The following is a 23,833-nucleotide window of genomic DNA, read 5'->3' as shown; positions in this document are numbered from 1 at the left end:
CTACTGGTCAGTGGTTTTACATTTAGGCCTATACTACAGCAACAACTACTACTATTACTACTAACTAGACTACTGCTAACTGGCGTTTGATCAAATAATAACTTCATAATTAATTCTACAATGCTTACCTTTGATATGCAGCCTGTTTTTAAAGACCAACACAGTCTCTGGATTCCAGCGGACCTCAAAGGCATTTGGTAATATCAGTTTTCAATCTAATAGGCTACACGTACAGCAACATCCAGCACGCCTCAATGCTTTTATTTAAAACAACTTTGTTTAGGCTTAATGAATAAATAGCATTTACCATTCACAGATACACAAAAACAAACTGCAACTCAAACTACAAGGAAATGTATAGAAAAGAGCCTAAGTTCGAAATTGCAAGCGCATTGCATAGACAATGTTACTTCAAAATGCTGGGGGAAAAAAACCCTTCCGTCAAAATGCAATCTCATAAACCACCGCTTGTTTCTTGTTCGTCACACAATTAATGCAATGTTTTAAAATGATGCAAATAAATGAGCGTCGTTGTCCACGTCATTGCCGACCACAAACTTTCACTGCCATGCCTTTCCGCCGAACAGCCGCAGCCGCCGTCTACGCCTCCCGAAATGACCGACGCATCCTCCGTCCATTTCCATGACTCACGGAGTGCGTTCTACCAATAACCGCGGTCGGAGGCGCAGCTTTTCGAGGTGGGAGGTTCATCGCATGGTGCTTTGGATGAGAGGAAGAGAGGGATGCTGGAAGGAACCACAAACTCCTCAGGATTCCTCACTGTGGAGACTGAGCAACTGTCTGTATCGTGCGATACTCTTCTCAGTTGCATGTGTTGGACAGACTGGCTGGATAGCCGTTTGCCATATTTTGTGAAAACGGAATGTAGCGTATGTCCGAACTGAGAGGCTCGTTTTGTTTTGAAGGACTCGTGCTACTGGAGACAAGTGTCCACAACAACGTTAGCCCACCGTTTTACGTTTGACAGCTTTTTGCACGTGAGCCTCGGGACGAGATAAAAAGCACTCTGCAAACACGTGCTGTGTTTGCCAAATGAGATGGATTTGCAAAGCTGTCAGCTAAAACGCTCTTTTGTGTAAGTGCAATATTGAAACAAAAAAAGATCTAACTGAGTCTAACCCTAATTAATTACACGTAGGCTATGCGTGTTTCGGAACTATAAACAAGCAGGTGTTACGTATCTACCAATTTAATGGAATACACGGAAGGACTGTGACCGGTTGAAGGAAATGACTATAACGAAGACAATACTATAAAACAGCGCGCGGAAGTAAAACAGCTGTGGTATGCAAAGGTTGGGATATGACTCGTGGAAGTCGAAGTGCCAAGTGGTTAATTCTCCCTGTATCGGATGTATGCGGTGACCGTACACCGTAGGCTATGAGTTATTTTCCCTGGAACTTTAACACATAATGGCATATACATAGAAGTGTGATTATTGAAAAGAAAACCAAACTTATTGAGAACAGGACAACGCACCAGTGCACGTTAATGTACGAGGCATTGATTTGTACGCACGACTGTGTTGGATAAAACTATTGTGACCGCATATGGAAATGGTCTGCTGCTCTGTTTAAAAGGAAATTCCTGAAAGCTCTGCAAGTAAACGAAAGCACTTAATATGGAACTGAATAACTGTAAAGTTGTGTCATGTGTATTCTCTTCTGGAAAGTGATTGCCTGCGCTCGGATGTACCGCAAAGAGCGCAAGTCAAGGTTACAGAAGTATGAATTTAAAACAAATTTCGGTTTCCAGTGAGCCTTTACAACCCGAATCAATGACAAGAGAAAAGGGAACATGCAAACGAATCAAGATATTTCATTAGCAATACGTGATGTCTTAGAAACGATGGAGTCAAATGATGCAAGTAGTTTTGTCGTCTCTACAAACTGTTGCAGTACTCGCTCAATGGAATAGGCGTTTGTACCGACGGAAGTTGTTTTGCTGTTATTCTGTTTCTTTTCAGGTTTATTTAGTTCCGAAGACGCCAACTGCTGAAAATGATATCTTGAAATAAACAAATTGTCGACAAAAAGTAACTGATATGTAAAATTAATGATGCTACATAACATGATGTTGAGCAATAGTAAAGTCGTTTGAGGACAAATCATCTTTATTCGTCCTCCCGAAGGTGCGAGATCGACAAGTCTCTTGTGAAGCAGGTACGAGTGTCATGCTTTCATATTCAAAAAATTGTACTACTGTGATAACCCACCGCATGTCAGAAAATGCTTGACGTCTTATCACTACCAAAATTTATTTTCATCCATGATTGTTTTTATTGACTGTATTCAACCAGAAATGTCCGCATTGTACATTTTTACACTTTGATCTTGTGCTATTTTGAAAGGTGCTTTCAAAATAGCAGATAAAAGATAAAATAACATATAGAAAAATCTTGAGCCTATAAACTGGACATATCGTGAAAAATCACTATTGAGTTGCTTGAATTAAATGCATTCGTATCGATTTATTTTACATTGTATGTTTAATTAAACCCATAGATAATGTGAGGAATACCATAGCTTGTCATTAGCCTAATGCTCCATGTAAATCAAAAGTATTCACTACTTGAAAACTTTCCCATAGAAAAAAAGATTGCGTCCAGAACATTGATCATGAATTATTCAGAGTATAAGTTAACATTAATTGAACAGTTCCTGTTTTTGTGCCACACAGCCACTAAAACCACCAGCATGCAAAATTTGGGATGAGAGTCAGCCTCCTGGGTTGAAAGTGGACCCCCCACCTTCTCCTTCTCCTGCCTCTGTTCCCATCACCATCAGCCCCCACTGTCCACATGCAGGCCAAGAAGAGGTACCTGCTTGTGTCTCTAGGAGCCTGTCTTCTTCTGCTTGTCTACCTGTGGGGACTGCATATCGGGGAGTTCCACCACCAGAACCAACACCAGCACCTCTACAGGGTTTCCCAGAGCCAAATCGCGCTGAGACAGGGCTGGCCCGAGTGGACGGACTCGTTTAACACCTACCTGGATGGCGGCGAACAGGAGGAGGACGAACCGCACCTCCACCATCAGCACGTCTCCCCCCGGGAGAGGCGGGAGGTGCGGAACAACATCTACAAGAGCAGGAGGTGCCGGATGGAGACGTGCTTCGACCTCAGCCTCTGCCAGCGGGGCTTCAAGGTCTACGTCTACCCCCTGCCAAAGGGCGACACGATCTCCGAGAGCTACCAGAAGATCCTGGCGGCTATCGAAGAGTCCCGCTTCCACACCGCCGACCCCGGCGAGGCGTGCCTGTTCGTGCTGAGCATCGACACGCTGGACCGGGATCAGCTTTCCATTCAGTACATTCACAACGTCAAGACCAAAATACAAAGCCTTCCTCTGTGGAACGACGGGAGGAACCACCTTATTTTCAACCTCTACTCAGGCACTTGGCCAGATTACACAGAGGATCTGGGCTTTGATATCGGGCAGGCGATCTTGGCCAAAGCCAGCATCGATGTGGATAATTTCCGGCCTAACTTTGATGTGTCCATTCCGTTGTTTTCGAAAGATCACCCCCAGAAAGGAGGGGACAAGGGTCATTTGACGCTCAACAATGTCCCACCGTCTCGGAAATATTTACTGGTTTTCAAAGGGAAGAGATACCTCACCGGTATCGGTTCTGAAACCAGAAATGCTTTATATCATGTTCACAATGGGGAAGATATAATTCTGTTAACCACCTGCAAGCATGGGAAAGACTGGGAAAAGCATAAGGACGCAAGATGTGACAGGGACAATGAAGAATACTCAAAGTAGGTGATACATTTTATATCCCTCATGTTGCTGGTTCAAAATCTGATATTGCTCTTTAAATGATGGCTGCTTTTATGTGTTGTATGTTTTTGAGAGATGCAAGCACACAATTAGCTTGCTACTCAGTATATATGCTGCATAGAAGCACTGTTCTGCCTTTTTCCATGAGTACTAAAGGTGAAAGCTCATTGTTTCCTGCACTCTCAGGAAAAAAAAGATACTAAAAAGTGCCTAAAAGGGTACAAAAGCTTCTCTCTGTGGTGGTACCCTATAGGTTCATAAAATTGGCTAGCCAGCAAAACACAATTTGTTTGAACTTTTGGTGCTTGTAAAATGTACTTATTAGTAACCAAACAGAACATTTTATTTTTCATGATGCATTTGGGAAATTTGTTCCTTAAAGAACAAAAATGTACCTCCACTATACTTTTATTTCTAAAATTGTAACACATAGTAACACATAGTGATGTTGATTTTTGCAAAGGTCATGCCAAAACTATTTGTTGCCTTCAGGGTAAAAGCAATGAGGGAAATATCCAATATTTCAGTCCATAATTATTTTTAAAATATGATAAACCAACAGCTTGACAAATTAATTCAGATTGGAGTCTTGTAACATTTATTTGGCTGACAGGGATTCTGTTTTTGGAGTATGGAACTTTAGTGCTATCATAGGACTACACCTATACAGTCAAACCATGTTCCTTTGCTCATAATGTTCTAAAAGTGCTGTGACAAAACACTTGAGAGATCAGTGTATCACCCTCTGCAAAGCAGTGCACTGCCAATGCCTCAGAAATGAAAGACGTTTGTCAGTTGAAGGCAAAAAGAGGGCAGCGAGCACTACCTTGAATATTTCCAAAGCTGACACTTCGAACGTGCGAGCCAAGTTTCTCTGAATTTGAAGTTCACGGTTGTATTGCTCTTTTTCACTGAGTGTCTTACCTGCAGGTGGGGAGCAGCAATTTTGTTTAAAAAAATTCACCATACTCCATCTTGATAAGTCAATTTCTGTTTGTCATATAGACATTGTTGACTCCACCTTTTGACTGGTTGCAGTTCCGAAGCTACTATGCTGACTTTTTGTACTGAATGAGACTTGTGTGCACCAGTAAGCCCAGTGGAACCATATGATGGTTTAAACTGGCCTCATTAACCTGAAACCACCTGAGACTCACTGGCTTCCATTGTATTGGAGAGCTGATATTTATTTTGTGTGGCTGCTTTTTCTTCTTCTTTCTTTGTTCTTATATTTTGAACTAAATTCCCTGACATTTTTCTCTGTGTCTGCCATTATTCCATATGAATGTCATACAGGTGGTTAAAAAAAAGAAAGAAAGAAAAGAAGAAAACATGCCCTGCTTTCAGAGGTCATTCTTGCTATTGCGGCTATGCTCCAGAAACCATATTTATGAACTTCAATAACAACGACTGGGAAAATACCTCCCCTTGGGTAGACCAAAACGCGACCCTTCCAGGATGTTAGATTAAAACAGTGTACCTTGCTCGAGCTCCTGAGAAATCTTTAATGAAAGCTGTACTCACAGTGGAACAATACAAAGCGAAGAAAAACAATAGTGTCGCCGTTTCGTTTTTGTAATCGTTGTCTCACAGTATACTGTCGAATGATTTGTCAAAAGCTGTGTGAACATTGGCCCTAACAATTGCATAAGCATTGTTACAGTTGGTGGTGATTTCAGAAGACATGGATGGTAAATAAATGGTGTGTATTATATGAAACGATAGTATAGAAGGAGAAGATCATTTCCTCACTGACTAATGAATGACGAAAGTTTAGAGTAGGGCGTGCAAACATCCTCCTTTCCCTCAGCTGTGGACAGATCAATTAAGTCAGTGGTCAGACATGACGGTTTTTATTTTTGCTGTGTAGGGATGAAATCCAGAGAGTGATTTCACTCTTAATTCATATGGAAGTCATTAAAGCACACGTCTTTGACTTTACAAAACAGTCACATTTGTTTATGTGTTGCCTGAGGAAATGGACACCCCGCTGATAAGACGTATTGATAGACTCAAATTAGAATTCCTCACTGTTGGGCTTCTTCTCCACATGTCATAAAGGGGAACAGTTGTGCTGTGCCTTAATTAGTTTCTACATCGAGAAGGCTGTTTCCAAGGCTCCAGAACCAGACAGACCAGGGAGGCCTTGATTATCGGCCGGGAATGCACGCTGGATGAATCGACTCGTCATCCTGGTCGCGTCCTAGCCGGTCCAAACCTCTGTATGGCGCCCTGCAACTGTACATTGATTAAACAGGAGTCGTGAGTGACACTGAAAGGTCTTCAGCTCGGATTGATTTTTAGATGGTTCCCCAACTGCGGAGAGCCGTGTATCCTCTGCACCTCCATTGTTGTCCGTTTCCTCTTTGCCAGGAAGAGCTGTTGGCAAACAACCAACGTGTCAGTGATACCCATTATACTGAATTGCAGCGCTGTACCCTAATTGAGAAAGATTAGTTTCCCAAACCTGTTGCGTTGAAATGATCAGTATTCCAAGGTTGTTACGGTTACTCGTGATTTAAAGGGACGGTTCACTTTCTGGAGTTTGTGATATTATTTCAGTTTTTATATGTATTTCTTCAGTTGGGCCAAGCAGATTTTGTGCTCGCGGATGGATATTTTAAATATTTATACAAGTTTCTGATGACCTGTCGGCTTTACAATAGTAATTAGGGCATTCACAGGGCTGAAATAATGATAATTAAGAATACACCAGAGTGAATCTCTTTAAAAGAGAACACTCAGCAGTTGTAAATAACCACCAGTGTCATTATTTATTCATGTGCTGCTAATGTATGTGTAGACAGTGTGTTTATACTGGGACTGTACAGTCACTTAGCCTGCATTCAGAATTCTGCAGACTTACAGAGTGTTTTCTTGAAGTGAAATGCCACTTCTTTTTTCTCCATTTAAATTTTTTTCAAGCTACGTCACATAACGCAGGTCAATATTTGTTTATTGTACCGTACAGTTTACACTCACTTTAGAGAGCCGTGTCTTTGCTGATATACAAGTACATGGTCAGACCAAACTATACAGAGTGACAGTTTCGCTTTAACCAGTTGCTTAAAAATTTAACAAAATTAAAAAAGGACAATAATTAATGCATTATGCCAACGAGGCATAATGAGCACAATGATATCAGCACAAACTTTATTTCTATCGTTATTTGACTACTAACATAGAAAAGCAAATACACTTTCATGATATTTTCTCATTATGTTTCATTGACTTCCCCTGCAAAATGATCTTTTTAAATTTGTTCCAGAACCAGCTTAACTGATTGGTTATTCAAGGCACTTTAACATCAATATTTAAAAGGTAAAGACCTATTTAGTTAAGTGATATGTGGAATGGATTTTCCAGTTGCATTGGTGGACTTTCTCTAATATGCAATTTGTTTTTCATTCTACTTGTTCAATTAAATCTTTATGTGGTGGAAGACATTGATCCTGAAAGCAGAGATTTTATACTTAACCCCAGAGCTCATGAAATATTAAATGTAAAAAATGTTTTTGACTTAGAGATTTTTCTTTCAGTAAGTGAAAGAGTTCTTTTCCTCTTCTCAGATAAGAATGAATTCTGATTTGTATTGACTGCTGCAATATGGATTTGAGGTAAATGAGTTCTTAGTGTGTTTGTACAGTATGTGCCCACTTTCTGTTGGTTGAGAATGACATATACATTGAAATTATTTTTGGACTTCACAACTGAGGAGAGAAAAGTCATAAGGTGTTAAAAACATCACCGCACATACTGTACTGTATATGGGTTTGTTCCAGGAACTACGTGTTTCAATATTGTCATGTTGTAAGGATTGAGAGGCACTTCAGAGTTAATCTCTTCCACTATCATACTTGAAATACATGATTTGACCAAAATGCTAAATATGTGCATCACATATAAAGCAAAATAAAAAAACTGTTGTATCAACAGATGCGTTTGTAAATGAACATTATTTACATCACAAAAATAATTATTTTCTTGTCATTTTAAATCGATGCTCAACAGCACAGTTTCCTCATCAGTTTATATCTTGTACAGAAAATCAGCATTGTGCAGACGTATGAAGATACACACTTCTGCATCTCCATTCGGGACACCCAGTGTGTAGTTTGAGAGGGATTCCCCACAGAGACTGAGGCTAGGTCCCCAAAGGGAGATATATTCATGAACAGATCAATGAGATGGAATTTTGTAGAACATAAGTAAATGGAGATTTGAATGGCAAATCATTATTTACCAACACTAGCTAAAATGGCCTATGTATGACACTTGTGTACAAATTCAAATTCTGGTTTCTGCCAGTACTGCACCTAACTTACCCTTTGAATAAACGCCGCTTGCTGAGTTTTCATCAAATGCTTTCTCCCTGTGGTGTGTATGGAGTTGAAATGAATAGTTTCACTCACAGAGGTGTGTAATTTCTGTGAAAAGGCCCTCTGAATTATGTGTTGTTATTGACGAGGCCTGCATCGAGGCACAAAAGTGCGGAACAATTCTCGACGCTGGATCATTAGCAAGTTACATGAATAATCGTGTCCCTGTGAGATGAATAATATCGAGAAATGCAGCTTGATTGCATCCACGGCAGAAATTGAATGTAGTACACTGCGGATTCTTAATATCTGGCATCTTACATTGACTTCTGAGGGTTGATTCTAAATAGAAAACAAATTTGAACTCTTTGAAAATAACTGAGTTCTGTGAGTGCACTTCACGATACCACTTTATGATATCAGGCTTTTAAAAATTTCTGATAGTTACCAAAACATTCACATTTCAGGCCAATGACCAACGATCCTGTGAGAATAGGCCACCGTAACAAAATCATTAGCTTGACTCTTTTATACAAAACTGGCTGCAATGTGGTGGTTGTTCAACACATACAGTACTGTGAGTACGCCTATGGAAACGTGATGTCATATCCTGGATCAGCATGAGGGCAGTACGAAAATGCTGCCACTACAAAGATATACTTCGATATACATATAAAAGGTATACTGCAGAGGTGGTGATATGGGTGTTTCATTACTTTTTTAATTCAATAAACGAAGTAATAATTAAAAAAATGTGTTTTATGTTTACTCCGTTTCCCTTTGTCTAATATTACATTTTGTCTAAAGATCTGAAATCATTCGGTGTGACAAACATGCAATATTGGAGGAAATCAGGAAGGGGGCAAATACTTTTTCGCGGCACCGTAGAGTCTGTATTTTAGGCCTGTAGCTGTGCTTAGCGTGTCTTTGTAGTGGCAGCATTTTCTTACTGCCCGCACTGTTGCTGGAGACCGGCTAAGTGGAGCCTTTCTTTGTTCAAAGCACTAAGGGATTGCTGTGCTTGCCAACAGCATGGTGCACAGAGGTGAGATGCACCTGAGAAGCAAACCTTTTTTTCTGACTCGGGAGAGAGGAAACACAAGCCCCCCTTCACAAGCAAAGGTCTGTTGAGAAATGCTCGCCAAGGAGATAAATATTTCTTTATTTTTTTTTTTTGTATTCCAGGACAGCATAATCTTTACAGGTTGCTGCTTGTACCCAACTCCATTGTTCGCAGTAAGAGTTCAAAAGCTCGCTTTGAGAATTATGAACGCTCTATGATTTATTATTTATTTTTTTGGGGGGGTGGGGGGTGGGGGGAATCGTCTTTGTACAGTGAGATAAGGAAGAATCCCTTAGCCTCAGTTTGATGAGACACTGACAGTGATTAGTTAAGGTTTGGTAATTTGCCTTCACAAATACATTCCAAAGACAGTCCAGCGGTATAAATTTTGGACTGCAGTCTGTGCTGCCTCAGCTTTAGTTGTCATGTGGATCGGTGCAAAGAATTCCACCAAGGCAGATCAGGTGCAATTTTCTGACATGAATTTGTTTGCGCCAAAACAGCTGAAATCCAAGCCAAAATTCCTCAGGCCATGCAGGGCCTCCTGCTAAAGAGCGAAGAAAAGAATTTTGGAGAGCGATGCAATCTGAAGTATGCCTTTTGGCGCTTAATGATTTCAGTTCTGGTTACCTTATACAGTAGTCCAGTCTTGGTAGCCTGACTCCATATCTGACATTCTCCTACTGTTTCCAGGTCAGAGGGAAGAATGAGCAGAGACTGTGACATAATCACAGGTATGCTTCCACATGCTTTTCTAAGATTTTCTAATTTTTTTCAGTTACAATCCGGCCCATACTTAAAATGTAGTCAGATCTATATTTTACCACTCCAATTAATAAAAATATACATTTTTGTTACTTTATTAATATCCCAGCTCAAACAAGTGTACGATCTTGAAAGTCGTTCTGAAAGTTGTTGGTCTAAAATCGGAGGCGGCATGAGTAAGTTTCTATAATTAGAGTTGTTCTGTCATCTAATGGGCTTGGTAAATCCAGCTATTTGAGCTTGTTGATAAACTTGATCTCTTTCATCATACTGTACTTTGATTAGGCTTACATCTGCTTATTGGTTAGCTTAGCTGTCGGTTTCAGGGATTCTTTTCCCCCTATTTGCCATTTTGAGTTAACTGATAGGAAAGAACTTCCCCAATTACGATGTCCTTTCCTTGAGTGTGATACTGTAACATGTGTTAAGAAACAATTATTCCACTGGATAAGTTGAAACTGATTGGATTAGAACAGCATGTCTGCATCTCAAATCAGTTGCCTCAGTGCATTTGCAGGGCCCTGAGGTGATACTGCAGGCCCCACGGTCTCAGGTGCTCTGAGTGCAAAGCATCATGGGAAAGGACGTGCCCCCAAACCCTGGAACGGTTTTGTCCCATGTTAGTTCTCAGTGAAACTGTTGCCTGGTGGTGTCACGTAGATCTGTTTGTCTAGTTCCCCTCCCCGTCCCCCGTCCCCCGCCCCCCATCCGCCGTCCCCCACCCGGGCCCCCGTCCTCCATGTGGCCCCAGCAGGTCCAGGTAGCACAATGGCTCAGTGTTTGAGCGGGAGTATGACGGCGGGACCCGTTCGGGGGGCCCCTGGACGTTTTTTTTTTGCGAAATTCCCGCGCGGGACGGGCAGAGCCCTGGGTAAACACGCGCACACCTCCCCGCGCATCGCGCTCCCTGGTAGGTCAATCATTTTAACGGCGGGGGTTTATGAAGAGTGACGCCTGGAGGAATAAAAGCCTGTTTTATTCGCCCTGTCAATCCTAATTTATTGAGCCAATCCAACGTCTCGCGTAAGAGAAACGGAGCGTGTCAGCACCTTCCTCTTTTAGGACCTCCATGACACACGGCTGGTACAAAATTAAGGTGTTTCTTTTTTTTATTTGAACCATACCTGTGTTTTGGGCGTGTCTTTCTTGCTCTTGGGATAAGTGAGGAGATATCCATCCCGATTATTAGTAATCCTCATAAAGATATATTTATGTCTGCTGAGGTTAGGAAAACCGCAGACACATTTATCCAGAGTGTTATTAACGTGGTGGTGGTGAAAGTTTCAAAAAGCATCTGTCAGAGACAAAAACCATAAAGCCATACATGGCTTTATTATACTGGGGATTCACACACTTCCTTTGTTAATGTTTGAAATGGTGACATTGTACTTTGCAGAGAAAACTGTATGTATAGTTTCAATATGAACAGATGAGCCAAGCATCCTCAGCTTTTCCTCTAATGGATTTATTGCTCATTGACCTTAATTATTAAAATGTTACACAATAAACCATCCCAAGGCAGTCTTGTAAACAGTTGGCAGGCTGTCATTTTGAGGAAAAATAGGTCTATTCTTCTTCAGAGTCCTTCACTGGTTCAGTTATGAATACTGGCAAACATGTTGATGGCATTTGCTTTCAGACAATTATTGAAAGAACTTTATTATTTATTTAGTCTGTGGAAAAATGTTTTATTTAGTGCTATTTCTGTGAACAGACAGAAACTTGAATCAAAACTTTTGGTAATTGCTTACAGGTTAATTGCAAAAATATTCCAAGACTTTTTTTTCTGAAAGCAGCCGTGTGAAAGATATATATGTATCTATATATCCTCCACTGTCTCCAACTGCTTCCCACTTAAAGGTCACCTATGGCTCTCTGAAAAACAATCTGTACCTCACCACGGTATTAGCATTTAACACGCCTTTCTAATTATATCATGAAAAAAATGTAATGGTTTCTTGAAAAAAAAATCAATGTTCTGAAAATTAACCTCAGGTAAACTTCTATGCACCACACACACACAGAGCCAAGAAAACACTTTCCTTGAGTTTGAAATTTTTACTGGGTTTTATTTTTTCATAGACGCTTAGTCACCTTAGCTCTCCTCGGACAGAGGGCTGGTTCATGTACACATCCATAATGCTTAATTAAGTGCGGCACAATACTATATAACCGCAGTCAATAACCGTTCATTTACATTCATAAGACTAATTCAAGCCATCCATAATCCTAAACATAATCAATATTACCGCAGAGCGCAGGGGACATGCAGTGAATCAAAACAACATTTTAGGTTTTATTAAGAGTTCATGAACGTTTACTAAATGTACGCGTCCTTTGGCACATCTGCATAATTGAGTAATGGCTTTTCAAAGCATAATGATACAAACAATTTACGCACATATGTCTCTTGATAACATTACTGGTGTCTTGACTAATACCATGGCAACATAATTTCTCCTAATTACCATACATTTACCATACTATTTTAATGTGTGTATCAGTACGGTAGAAGGAGGACTACGCGTATAATTCATAACATGTGGGAGGACTATTCCAGCTGACATAGTTACTGTCATGCTATCATGTATGGCTCAGTGTGAAAAAAAGTGATGGACATGGAGAACAGTATACTTTGATTCATGCAACACGAATAACATATCTCTTTTAAATGACATTTGCATTTATTAAAATACCACTGTGGATGCACAGTGTCAGCTGTACCTCACTGAAATCCCTCCCTTGTCAACCCAGAAAGATGTAACTTTCCAAACTCCAGTGTTCATTTCAATTATACCTTGCGACCTCCCAGAACTGTGCCCCAAACTGAGGAAAACAGCAGTAACATGTACTTTCTTTTGATTCTAACTTTACTTATTGCTTAGTTGGTTCTCAGGAGAGCAGACAGACCTCAAGCTCTGCGAAGAGGGGCAATTGATTGTTTTAAGGAGATGCAAATAGCCCGGAGTTGTCCCTCTTCTCAGGATGAATACGGACGCAGTTTGTTTCTGCTTGTCGGAGGTCACACGTTCACAGTCACCCTACTGTACTTGCGGCAGCTTGGGATCTGGATCATGTGACGTTCACAGTCTTCAGAAACGTTTTGCGACGCTCACCAGTTGGCAGACATAAGGAAAGCAGAAGGCCTTTAGGCTACTGATACCTTGACAGAAAATAATCTGCCTAACAGACGGTATGTTTTTTTTTCCCCACCTTTGAAAACAGGTGTGGTAAAAATACACATTGTCTTAAAGGAAACAGACAACAGCTTGGTGTGCATGGACAACCAGAGCCTGGGGGCCAGAGCCTTGTATGAATGTAGAGAAATTTCTTGTTTTCATACATTGCAGGATTTCCATTCTCAAAGATACTGTAGGTCATCTTGGAATTCTTTTCAAAATCCATATTCTGTGACTTCAGTAAGTTATTGTGAGCTTATGCTGAATACATTTAATGCACAAGCAATTCTTTGGATATAGCCTAGCTATGGAGCCGTATTTTACCTGTGGTTTCAATTCAGGTGATGATCAGCGGTTTGTGTGTATTATTATTATTATAGTTGATTAATTTACTTTTACTTTGAAGGATATCAACAAGTTCACTATATAGATTTTGATAATTACACACATTCAGATGCAGAATTTGTTTTTTTTCAGGTATCGTGTTTCGACTGTCCTTTTTTCTGGGAACGCGGGGAAGTGATAAAACGGTTCTGCTGAAAGTAGAGTGGAGTGATTTTAGAGTGAGATATCTCGCAGATTAGGCAGGTAAAACGGAGAAGGTCTGCTAGCCTATAATTCCGGCTTTTTGCCCCGTAATGCTTTTGGTGTTCCACTGCGCTCTGTAATTTGAGGCTGCTGGTCAGGGCTTCTGGAGCGCGCTTCAATCAATTGTCCGCGGTGCATTCAAGAACTGGAAGTGCGCTGAAAATTGAGCGCAATTGTAGTTAATATTCAGAGGTAAATATAGACATGAGCTCCGATGCCAAGAGATAAGAAATAGACTGAAGAGCGATATGCTCTCTGAGCATGCCCGTAGCTGTGCCCTTAACTTTAGACTCAAACTGGTAGGCGCTGACATCACAAAGTATTGAATTCCTTATTGCGCCGCTCGATACGCCCTGCTTCAGAGAGAGTATAATCAATAGCGGAGAGCACGGAGGCTTAGATTTTGTCATTTGTCCCTTTATCTGTTCCAAAAGGGCCATTTTGCGTCGTGTTTGCTCTTCTCCAGGTTTCCTGGGGAACAGATGCAGCGTCAGACTGCGGAATGTCTCTGGAGATCTGGGGGCAGCGTTTCGTCTGTGCCAATTAAAACGTTAGTGTTTGCGAGGAAGCCAGTTCCTGTTTCCCAGCTCGGGAGCGTGCCAGGGTCTGCCACGCATTATGCGCCATAACCTGTTGTACGTGTGCACCCCGGAAGGGAAATAAAAAAGAGCAGCGAGTGATTACTTGAACAACGATCAAAAAGTTAAGTAAAAAATAGATTTTTACCGTTTGAATGAATTGCGATTGTTACAAACTTGGAAGAGTATGTAAGAGGTTCGACAAAGCTGACAAAATGCCAACTCGTGTTCAGTTCAGTGAGAAAGTGAACCACCCCTCTATTTTCCCAAAAGCTTAAACTATCTGTACGGTTTTCTCGTCCAAGAATATAATCAGTTATTGTGATTATTCACATCATATTTTTAATCTGTGGGCTTGCAACCAATGGTATACCCAATTTTTGATATCGGGGAGGACTGGTGTCCTCATAAACTTATGCCGTTTTATTTGTGGAGAGATTCTAGTCATTTTTTCTTGATGGATGTCTCTCAGACACCTCATGTTTCCACTTACTGATAATGTCTACACAAAAGACAACAAATCCAAAAAAACAATGTTGACTCTTGTTATACCGACAAGACAAATTGATCTCAGCATCCACATTGTTTTTGTAATGCAGTGTCTGCCTATAACGCAGTGACTTTTTTTTTTCTTTTTTTTTTTTACAAACACGGAAATGGGGTTTTAAAACCGCGGATAATTCACAAGCAGGCCTGCTACTGGTTCTGTTCTAGCCTGGGGTTACACTAATGTTAAATCCGTCATTATACCGATGTTTCCGAGGCGCCCCCCGACGTGCCTGATGCACATGTGCGATTATTTCACATGAAGAGCGAGCTGCACTGCGGAAATAGTTGGAGATAATGATGTAGCAACGACACGCTGACAGCCCCACAACATGTAGAGAAAACGACTGCAGACAGTAAGTGACAGATATGGAAAACGTACGTGCAGAATATCAATGTTTCATTTATTTATTTCTTTCTTTCTTTCTTTCTTTTCGTTCCAAGGTTTGTTTATTCGTGACATGGTCTGCATTGCAAATTTACCTTGATTACGCCCTGATGAGCGGTAACATTCGAAACTTGGAAGTGTGAAAAAGTCAATGTGCGACATTATGCTGAGGCCTTGACTTCCACTTACGTGCAGCATAGCAAATACGAGCAGAACAGGGCAAATGCAACGTTCAAGCAATAATTTCTTTATTGTAATGCTGGTCCACACTTTGTGGAATATACAATTTGGCATACAATATACTATTCATGGCAATACAATATATTCTGATATGTAGTGAATTTATTTTGAAATAGCATACATGGTATAGCTAATGCAATGAAATAGTACATTCGGTAGCAAAAATAAAATGAATTTCTCTCTTTCTTATATATTGATTGAATCCTAGCCTCGATATAATTAATAAATTAACTTTTGTGTAGAACATGAGAGTGGAATTCATTATGCCTGGTCTATGTAAAACATATGCAATTATAAGAGAGAAGCAGTCAGCCGTGGACCTGAAATCTGACAGCTCCTAATGCAGAAGCCTCACTCGTTTATGGGTCAATCCGCCTTCAAGCGCCTGATGACACGGTGCGTTTGCCCGACCGGCAGAGAGGCTCCTCGTCGTTAGCCAACCAGATGGCGCTAAACGTTGGAGCGTCTCGGAAACTCGGCGATCAAAAAAAAACTCGCAGCTGCGGCGGAAGAGACAAAGCCGCGGCGCGGTGATCACAGAGGAGCGAGAGAGAGAGAGAGCCAGATCCGCGTCAGAGCCGTCTTATCTCCTCCAACATCCCGCGAAGTCTCGATTGCCCCTCGCGCGCTGACAGATCTCCCCGTTTAGCCACATCAAAGACACGAGGCGCCGACTGAAGGTGATTCCCGTTAATCTCGCCGGCGCCGAACCCGCCGCCTTTTTGCGCGGAAAGTTTGGCGACGGCGGCGGTTCTGCGGCGCTTTAGCTCCCCGGGATTGGGATTGGGTGGGGGGGGGAGGTTAGCTGGGGGACGGTGTCAGAGCGACTGAATGTGTCACAAACTGGCAACCTTGGTTCAACCCACCACCCTTCCTGAGCAGACTCCCCCGTTCTTTCATCAAACCGGAAAAAGACATTTTTGGTTAACCTTGGGGGGGTTTTAGCTGGGGGAGGGTGTCAGAGGTATATGTGTCACAAACCGGCAGCCTCGGTCCAACCCTCCACCCTTCCTCAGCAGACTCCCCCTTTATTTCATCAAACCCCCAAAAAAGACATTTTTGTTTAACCTTGAGGGTTATTTTCAGAGGACTAATCACCTCTTTAAGACGTCTCCAGAGGAGAGGATCCTCTCCCTGAACATGAGACCAGGGGTGGTTGCCAGTTGGATCGGTCATTGAAAGGTGATCCATCTCCCCATAGTTTTTTTTTCCCTCCCGTCTCCTGTCCTGAAAGTCAGCCTCAGTAATCCTGTTCTCAGGAATGACTAATGCCTGCTTGAAAGTGTGAATTCCACACCTCGGGTTGCTGGGATTGAACCGTGCTGTAGTTTGCAGGAGTGGAACGACACAGATCTACAGTATGTGCACTGGATGCTTTTCAGAGTTTTTCCATCTTGCAGACTACAGAGGGTTGGACGCTGCCTTTCTGTAATGTGAATTTCAGTGTCGGAACCACATTTTTTAACCGTTAGAAAGGTGGAAAACCCATTATATTTGAAGCTGACCAAAAAGGCAGTTTCAAAGGAACCTTTGATTTCTCCAAATACATACACTTTGGAGCGAAATCACATAAACCAAGCACACACACACATACGTGCACACACACAGGCACGCACTCCCACACACACCCACACATTCTCACAGCCTATATATTTGCAGACTCTGTATAAGATAACTTCAAGATGGCACAGCTGAATACTGGTAGAGAGTACTTGTAGCTGCATGTGTCCAAAAGCTCATAGAAATAGCAGGAAACAAAAAAAAAAAACGCTGCACACTGCTTTCAACGTACCCATTTATTGAACCTTTTTATTTTGTGCGACATTTTGACCCACAGGTCTTCATCAGGTATCAGCCATAGCTGAATACCGACTCGCGTAGAAGTCTTCACATTTTCCCGCTCCCGAGAATAACACAGAATGCCAGAATTACCGCGCTGATGAATTCAGTCTTTTCCCGAGACTCCATCAAACTTCATGGGCCCCGGTGCCGGCCCGGCATATGGCGGCGGCGTTGTTCTCTCTGATCGAATCACTGGTAATGGCGTTTCACGCCGTGGTGTTTAATGTACCCAGCTGCCGCTCGGCATCCCCCCGGCGTGTCACCGCGCATCTTCGTCACCGCGGAGACGCGCCGGGCCTCACGCTGCGCCCGGGTCCTCCTCCGCGACGACGCCCGCGGGAACGGCGGGGAGAGACGCGGGGAGCGGGAATTCAGATTCTTCGCGCGTTTGCGTTCGAAGCAGCAGAGCTTTTGTTTCAGCGCTGATCAAGAGCGTGGTGTCAGTCACCTCACGCAGCCTGAGCATCTCAGAAACTCATCTCGGAGACTCCTTTTCGAAGTTGGCGGGTTTTTGTTGTTTTCTTCTTCTTCTTTTTTTTTTGTTCTTTCTTTTGAGCGAGAAAGCTTGTCCGTCTGCAGATTTCAAGGACGGGTCTTTGGGCACGATCACATCCAGCAGCTGCACCAAAAAAAGTTTATGGCCATAAGCCCATGGCCTGTGTGTGAGAGAGAGAGGTAACTGGATTGCTCATTATAACAAGCTCGCTGTAACCTTGGAGGTCTTTCATGAAATTAGTTTTCATGGAATTAGTTTACTGTTAAACTACTTACTGCGAGTTAAGCTAGTTTGCACTTAGCTTAGCTAGCTAACTTAGCTAATTATTTCACAGCCCATAGTTGTGATGAGATACACATTGGCCGACATTGACTGACATGTAAAGGCAAACAATGCACTATTTCTTTACAAACTCATATGGCTGAACTACATTTAATTGTTAAAGCTAAGGACAATTGTTGATTGAATCCCAGCTATAGCCTAAGGGCTGAATCTGCGCTCATTGCAGACCTGTGCTTAAGTGCATTGCCCGTGAACCCTCCATTAAAACAGTGATAGACTTTCACTCAGAAGACACTTCTGGCAAAAGCGCTTAATTTTTTTCTTGCTTGTGCACCATTCTTCCTGTTCTCATCCATGTTGCGTTTCTGAACTGCAGTAAAAATGTACTCACTAATTAGGACGATAAATTAGTTTTTTTCAAAAACTCTAATTAAATCAAGTCAACAAATGTGATATTGTCGGTAGGTATGCTAACTGTTTCAATTAGTCATGTTTATGCTATCGTGTTCGTCTTGGTAAATAAAAGAAACACTTTCTCCTAGGCCTCAGGTGGTGACTCAGAAGAACACGGAACATGCCTTGTGGCTTTAAGCAGCACCCCGGTTTCACGATCACGCCTGTCCACTTGTAAAGCGCCTGTTCGCCAACTGTAAAACTTGGCCACATCTGCACTCGCTTCCGTTGCTATAGCAGCATCGATAGCCCATGGCAAGCGGGATGTTGAAACTGGGGATCCCACCGCAGACTTAATTTGATGGGGTGCCGAAGTCAAGGCTGTGGGGTTTCTTCTTGTCTGTTTGTTCTTTGACTTGAAATAATGACCTAGGTTAAGAGAAAAACCATACTACAGATCTTTCAGATTGTGCCGACCCTGCAGGACAGTGACCGGAGAATTACGCTGTGACGTCAAGGAAATTCCTTATTCGTCCTTGTAGCTGTAGGGAGCGAATAAGAAGGTGTTTTGTGGTTTGTTTTCTCTCTTCTCCTTGTCAGATGTAACACATTAAGTCCCGTCTATTTCTCCATGCTACTTTCAATTATTTATTCATGGATGTGTTCAATATTTATTTCGTATCGCTGCTCCCTGCTCAGAGTCGGAGCGAGCGGCTTCGAGTGAGACCTGCCATTTCACGGTCCCCGCGGACATGGCGTACGTAGGAGGTGGGCACCGTGGAAATCTCGGCCATTTTCCATGTTAAATAAATGAGTTTTACTCCGCGGAAGCTCTCGGCGAATTCTCAGCGCTCTCCGAGAGTCTTCAGCGTGACAGGAAGTTTAGGGAGCGCAGCCTGTTCTCCTGCACACCTGATATATTTTACAAAACCGTTTTATGTGGCGTGCTCATGTGGGCGTGTGACCATAAAACATTTCACTAATCAGTGCGTGAGAAAACGGGCGGGGTTCCCAGTTTATGTGTCCACTCTCCCTCTCAACCCGCCCCCCCCCATTGTTGTAAGATTGGGAGGCCTGCTGGTTTTTGCCCAAGTTACGATTGAGACCGCTAAGGGGCTGTCCCTTTGACGTGTGGAATATCACAGGCGCTATGATGGACACTGGCCTTAGCTGACAGTCCCAGGCTGTCTCGACGAGGCGGACGAGGCCGCGGCGATGGGGAGACTGCACTCTGGGAGGTGTCTGGATTATCCGTTCCGGGAACAGGAAGCGGATGAGACTGAACACCGAGCCGCAGTTCCGACCTGCTTTCTTAATCTCACCGTGCCTGACTGAAAAAACGGCACGTTTTACAGATGAGGACTGCTGACGAAAATAGTTCTGACTTCAGATTTTGTTTTCAGGTCGAATGAAGACAAATTATTTGTGTTTCTGTATGGTGAGAACGAGCATTTCGTTTTACGAGCGTTTGAACTATCGGTTAATTGCTTAAGTGTGAGTAATAAATACACGTTAATCTCCAGGAAGATGAGTACACGACAAGTAAAGAGTGCAATAATCCGTGAATATAAGCGGTTATACATAAACTGAGTCACAGTGGCATACGTGAACAGCAGATGCAGGTGTTTTCTTTTTTTTTTTTTTGAACGAGAGGACAAGAATTTGAGAAATTCCCGCGGGTGACGGATAATAAACACACCTATCTCCGAACGGCACAAAGAATCTGCACTCTCCCTCCATCTCCCGCTGCAGAATGGGCCGGTTCTCCGCTTCTAATCCGCATGGAGAGAGAGAGAGAGACCCAGGAATCCATCAAAGGGAGGACATATATCTGCTCTCTCTGTGCCGTTCGCTCCGCACCGACACAAGCGGTCCATTCAAACCGTCGGAAGCAAAGCCGGGGATAATGTCCCCCCCATCCTCACAGCGAAAAAGCGGAGGAATACCGCGCGGCTTTTTTTCCCCGCGGAATAGCTTTACCTCCCAGACGGCGCGTGTCATCCAAGAAGCGTGCGGCAGAGGGCAAGGTGCGCTTTTTAATGAGCCTGATGCACACCTGCTCCTCTGTGGACTCGGCTTCTGAAAGGTTGTTAGAAAGCATGCGAATGACAGACACCTTTTTTGCGCGGAGGGGTAGGGGGGTGGTGAGAGAGAGAGAGAGAGAGAGAGAGAGAGAGTGTGAGAGAGAGGTAATGAGAGAACATGTTTGTTAAATGGGGTTGTTTCGGTGCCATCGAGCAAAGCACTCACATTAAGTTAAGAACAGGTCGGGTTAATTATACTGTTGACATCTGCTTGTCAGTGGACTAGGATTCCAAAGGAATGTGGCCAAGCAAGAGACCTGCACTATGAAGAGGCCAAGCTAGTTACTTTATATATTGGATAGAAAGCTAATATGTGTGAATGTTGTGCAAATCCATATTTCAGTATACTCACCCTTTAGATACAGTGCACTCCGTGCATGCAATTCTCATAGCTCTCCTGGAAACGTAGATCATTGCAGAGGTGGGTGGGCCGATTCTCTGTTAGAGGTCTGCATAATGCAATCATTACACTAAATGGATAAACTTAAGGGTTGGAAATAAAAAAGTAGACAAAAAGAAAACTACATGGCACAAAAAAAGGTCTTTTGGTAAAGCAACTGTGTATTCATTCACAGAACAAAGCCAAGAAGCAAATGCCCCCCGGTCATTATTTTGGGAGTGTAATTTCCTTACCAAACCAATCACACAAACAGATGGAAGGGCAACAAAGACTAAGGGCAAAGAGACACGCCTAAACACACCTAAACACGCCTAAACACTCCTAAACACACCTAAACACACCTGGTCTCCCGGTAACACCACCAGCAGAAGCCTTGAAATTAGCAACGTGCAGCTATTTACTGTCGACCTGAACAGCAGCATTTTACAAACAGTAAAAACACGCAGCTCGAGGAATGATTATAAAGCTGAAAGATGGACAGAGTTGATGCTTTTCATGTATAATTATTGTCTGTTTCATTGTTCCCTTTTATATCTTTTTTTAAATGTGAGGACACATTATTATTTTAGACCTCCCATAGACTGCCGTTCTGTTCAGAAGCCCCCACACCTTGCACTTGCCAGCATGTCTTATTTATGTTACAGGATTTTTAAAAATGAATGTAATACACCAAATATTAAGAGTAATGAAGTGTCGGGGAATGGCTTTGATCAGAATTTATAGCTAACAAGCCCAGGTTTCTGCAGTTGGAAGTGCTGAGACAAGTAAATGGGAGAAAGGGTTAAGATCCATTACCGAGACCCTATGCTGAACTAATGATGGAAGAGTCCTTGAAGTGCTGCACACAAATGACAGCTAGTTCTATTTTCTCGGGCACAGTGGGAAATTTTAAAGATTTTTTCCCCCCCCCCTCACCCCCCCCCCTTCCCTCCGCTCCCTCCCCTATCTCCCCCCCTCTTCCACTACCCACACTTTTTCTTTTTCTCCTTTCCCTCTCACCTCTCGCATGCTAATACGGGGTGGATGCGTGCTTTTTTTGGAGAGACAAACGTGTGAAGTGAAGGATGTGATCTTTGGCTCACCGAGTCTTCCACTGGTGGGAGGATGTGAATCAGGGATGTGGAGACGTGGCTGTGTTCGCAGCCCCGCCCACATCCGCTCTGAGTGGCCAGGCTATGGGAAGTGGGAGGAGACGGGAGGAGGTGCCTGTATTTAGTAAGACGAATGTTTTATGAGCAGCCAGGGATTGAATCTGGCATAATTACATTTTTTATTCATCTTAGACTAGGCATTCCATTGAGACGTGTCTTAAAACTGGGCCTTGTTCATCCAGGTTTGGTTGTGCCCATCCATCCTGTTACCATACAGCTGGTCCAGGAGCAGTGACCAAGCCAGTGGATATAGAATGACTCAGCAATCTGGCTCACACCACACCCCAGGTTCCCTACTGTAAATATCTCCCCTATATGCCATAATGACTGTACTCGGAACCCAGCACCGTACCGAAAGAACAGTACGTGTGCTTCGCCGGTGGTGGCAGATTGCCACGGAGAGGACCGGGGCAACAGTCGCAATGAAAATGGCAGAAGCAGAAAACCTGCTGATGCTGTACCAGCCGGCAGCACCGCCGCACCGCGCGGCTCGGGGGGGGGGGGGGGGGCTGTAACCTTGAATTGATTTATTTACCCCGGGCCTTTTTTCCCCTGCGTGCGGGGAGCAGGTAAGGTAATCTTGCATGCCATTAGGAGCGTCTTAAATGTCGTCCGAATGCCCCGGCCCGAATCCCTGCTTTCCGGGCCAGCCCGGGCTCCCCGGCTCCCAGCTCCCCGGCAGCGGGGGGCGTGATGAATAGGCCTGACCTCGTATCTCTCCTCTCCCCCCCCCAACTGAAGACGCGGCGGCCTGTCGGAGCACCGCAGCGAAGGCCATCGATTCCCGCCCGCGCGACGGAACAGCGTCGACAAAGCGTCTGGAGCAGCCCGGGTCGTTTATTTACGGGCGTTTTAATGTCCTGTTAATTTGCCGCTGATAGCGGGGGGGCGGAGGCGCCCGCCGCTCGTACTTGAACTTATCAAAGGAGCGGAGAGAGAGAGCGAGGGAGAGAGAGAAAGAGAGAGAGAGCGAGGGAGAGAGAGAGAGAAAGAGAGAGAGGCGATCTACAGTAATGCGCTGGCTCGTCGCCACAGGCAACGCGGGGTTGGGAGAGGGTAGTGAGTGCACCTGGATGTGAGGGAGGAGGAGGAGGAGGAATGAGGGATGGGGAAAGGGAACGAGGGGGGTGACCCCATGACCCTGTAACCCACGGCGCTCTTAGTGCATCCGCCTGCTGTGTCAGGGCATTAAAGCACAGACCCAGTGAACGGGACTCGCTGGACGTCGTTCCAGAACACAAATATACATTCAGCGCATGTGTGTGCGCATGCATTTGTGTGCATGTGCATACGTTTGTGTGCATGTGCATGTGCACGCCAACTGGTGCGTGGCAAAGGATAGCTTCGTGGAATACTTACATTTAAATCGTACAGTAGATTAATGTAAAACATATGTCTTGTGAATAGTCTTTTTTTTGTGCAAATGCTTTCTTTGGCAGCTATTGTGTGGGCTGTCATCCACGTGCACAGGGCTTGGAAGGATAACACCAATATTAAATTACTGCAACTGCAGATAAGAAACATCTATTGTTGGCAGACATGATATCTTGTAAAAAAAAAAAAAAAAAAAAATCAATCCTGAATGGACAAGGCATAGCCTGCTATTAATTTAAAGTCAGTTTGGTTATTCTCTTTGCTTAGTACTTCAGTTTTGGAGAAGTCACAAGCACGGTTAGATGGGGACAGTCGAGCTGCTTTGAATCGTGCCTCGGGT

At 43.3% G+C, this 23,833-nt stretch overlaps 1 protein-coding gene across 1 annotated transcript in view; it reads left to right on the top strand.

Moving 5' to 3' along the window:
- The first annotated feature begins 480 nt into the window (after positions 1-480).
- Positions 481-23,833, top strand: part of LOC135257546 (exostosin-1) — a 184,317-nt gene continuing 160,964 nt past the window's right edge. The window contains exons 1-2 of the mRNA XM_064340378.1: positions 481-2,183; positions 2,701-3,783. Coding sequence (XP_064196448.1) covers positions 2,822-3,783 — 962 coding nt within the window. The 5' untranslated portion in view covers positions 481-2,183; positions 2,701-2,821. The remainder of the gene's footprint in view (positions 2,184-2,700; positions 3,784-23,833) is intronic.

This window comes from Anguilla rostrata, chromosome 6, assembly GCF_018555375.3.
Source record: "Anguilla rostrata isolate EN2019 chromosome 6, ASM1855537v3, whole genome shotgun sequence".
NCBI lineage: Eukaryota > Metazoa > Chordata > Actinopteri > Anguilliformes > Anguillidae > Anguilla > Anguilla rostrata.
The sequence above is the reverse complement of the archived record's forward strand: the minus strand, read 5'-3'. Positions and strand labels throughout refer to the sequence as shown.